Here is a 1,051-nt window from a genome sequence, read left to right as displayed (position 1 = left end):
TGGCCGGACGGTGCCCCCCCGCTGCTCTCTGGGGCCCCCCCCCCCGCCCCCACGGGAGCTTTAACTCCGGTGGAAGAAGTCCGCGGGAGGAAGCCCGGAGGCAAACGAGCGCTTTCCAGCTCTCAGCCGCTTCTTCACTTAGCGTGAGAGCACGGTGCCGCGGACGGATGGCTAAGAAGGAGATCCCCCGTCGGGAGAGTTATTTTTGCTCCGTAAGGGGACTCCCAGAGTGATTTGCACCAACACGGCTCCAAAAGCACTGCTGAAAACCCCACCCGCGTCCCTTGACACCCCCGCACCCACCCCCGGTGCCACCATCCCTCGGCCAGCCCGGCCATGCGGTCCCCGGTACACCCGTAAGAGAAGCTGCATCCACTTCCCCTCCGCGCACCGCCACCGCCATTTCGGTAGGAGAGTAAAGATCAGAGAGATGGTTTTGGAGGAACGTTCCCCAGCCCCCTGCAAATCTGGATGGAAAGGAAAGACAGCATAGCCCCCAAAATGGGAAAGTCGCGGTCCACAAGAAGTCCTTGTATTGGCCCTTGAAAGCTCCAAGCAGTACGAAATCAGTTTTAAAATGAAGTTATGCTGTTTGAATTGTGTTTTGTTCATGTTTAAACGAAAGAGAAAGGCTGGCACTCAACCGAAATGAAAACCGATCAAACTAGTACGTAAGGGAAATTAATAGTGCTTCCTTTTTACGTTTTTGCATGAAAATATTTCACAAATATCACTGGGGCTTCCAGACTATCACCACTTGCTGTGATGTGAGGAATACATCAAACCACAAAACAACTTGTAGAAAAGAAAATGCTTAAAAAATGATAAGACAAAAATTACTTTCACCTAAAACATCATAAGAAATGAGAGAAAAACAGTAATTAGATACTGGTGAAATGAAAATAATTTTTAAAGGGAATAGATTGGTGTGACCTTTCTTCCAATTACAGCAGTAACTTCAAAGGTACAAACTCAGATGACTGACAACATAGAAAATGGTGAGATGCTGAGTGTTTAGATTATCTTCTAAAAAATTGCTAACACCTACAAG

The 1,051-nt window shown here is 48.0% G+C and overlaps 1 protein-coding gene across 1 annotated transcript in view; it reads right to left on the bottom strand.

Annotated features, from left to right (window-relative positions):
• MOXD1 (monooxygenase DBH like 1) overlaps positions 1–403 on the bottom strand; it is a 52,264-nt gene extending 51,861 nt beyond the window's left edge. Inside the window, exon 1 of the mRNA XM_009281584.1 lies at positions 353–403. Coding sequence (XP_009279859.1) covers positions 353–403 — 51 coding nt within the window. The remainder of the gene's footprint in view (positions 1–352) is intronic.
• Between the last annotated feature and the right edge of the window lie 648 nt (positions 404–1,051).

This window comes from Aptenodytes forsteri, unplaced genomic scaffold (genome assembly GCF_000699145.1).
Source record: "Aptenodytes forsteri isolate BGI_AS27 unplaced genomic scaffold, ASM69914v1 Scaffold82, whole genome shotgun sequence".
NCBI classification, from domain to species: Eukaryota; Metazoa; Chordata; class Aves; order Sphenisciformes; family Spheniscidae; genus Aptenodytes; species Aptenodytes forsteri.
This window is presented reverse-complemented; position numbering and strand designations above follow the sequence as displayed.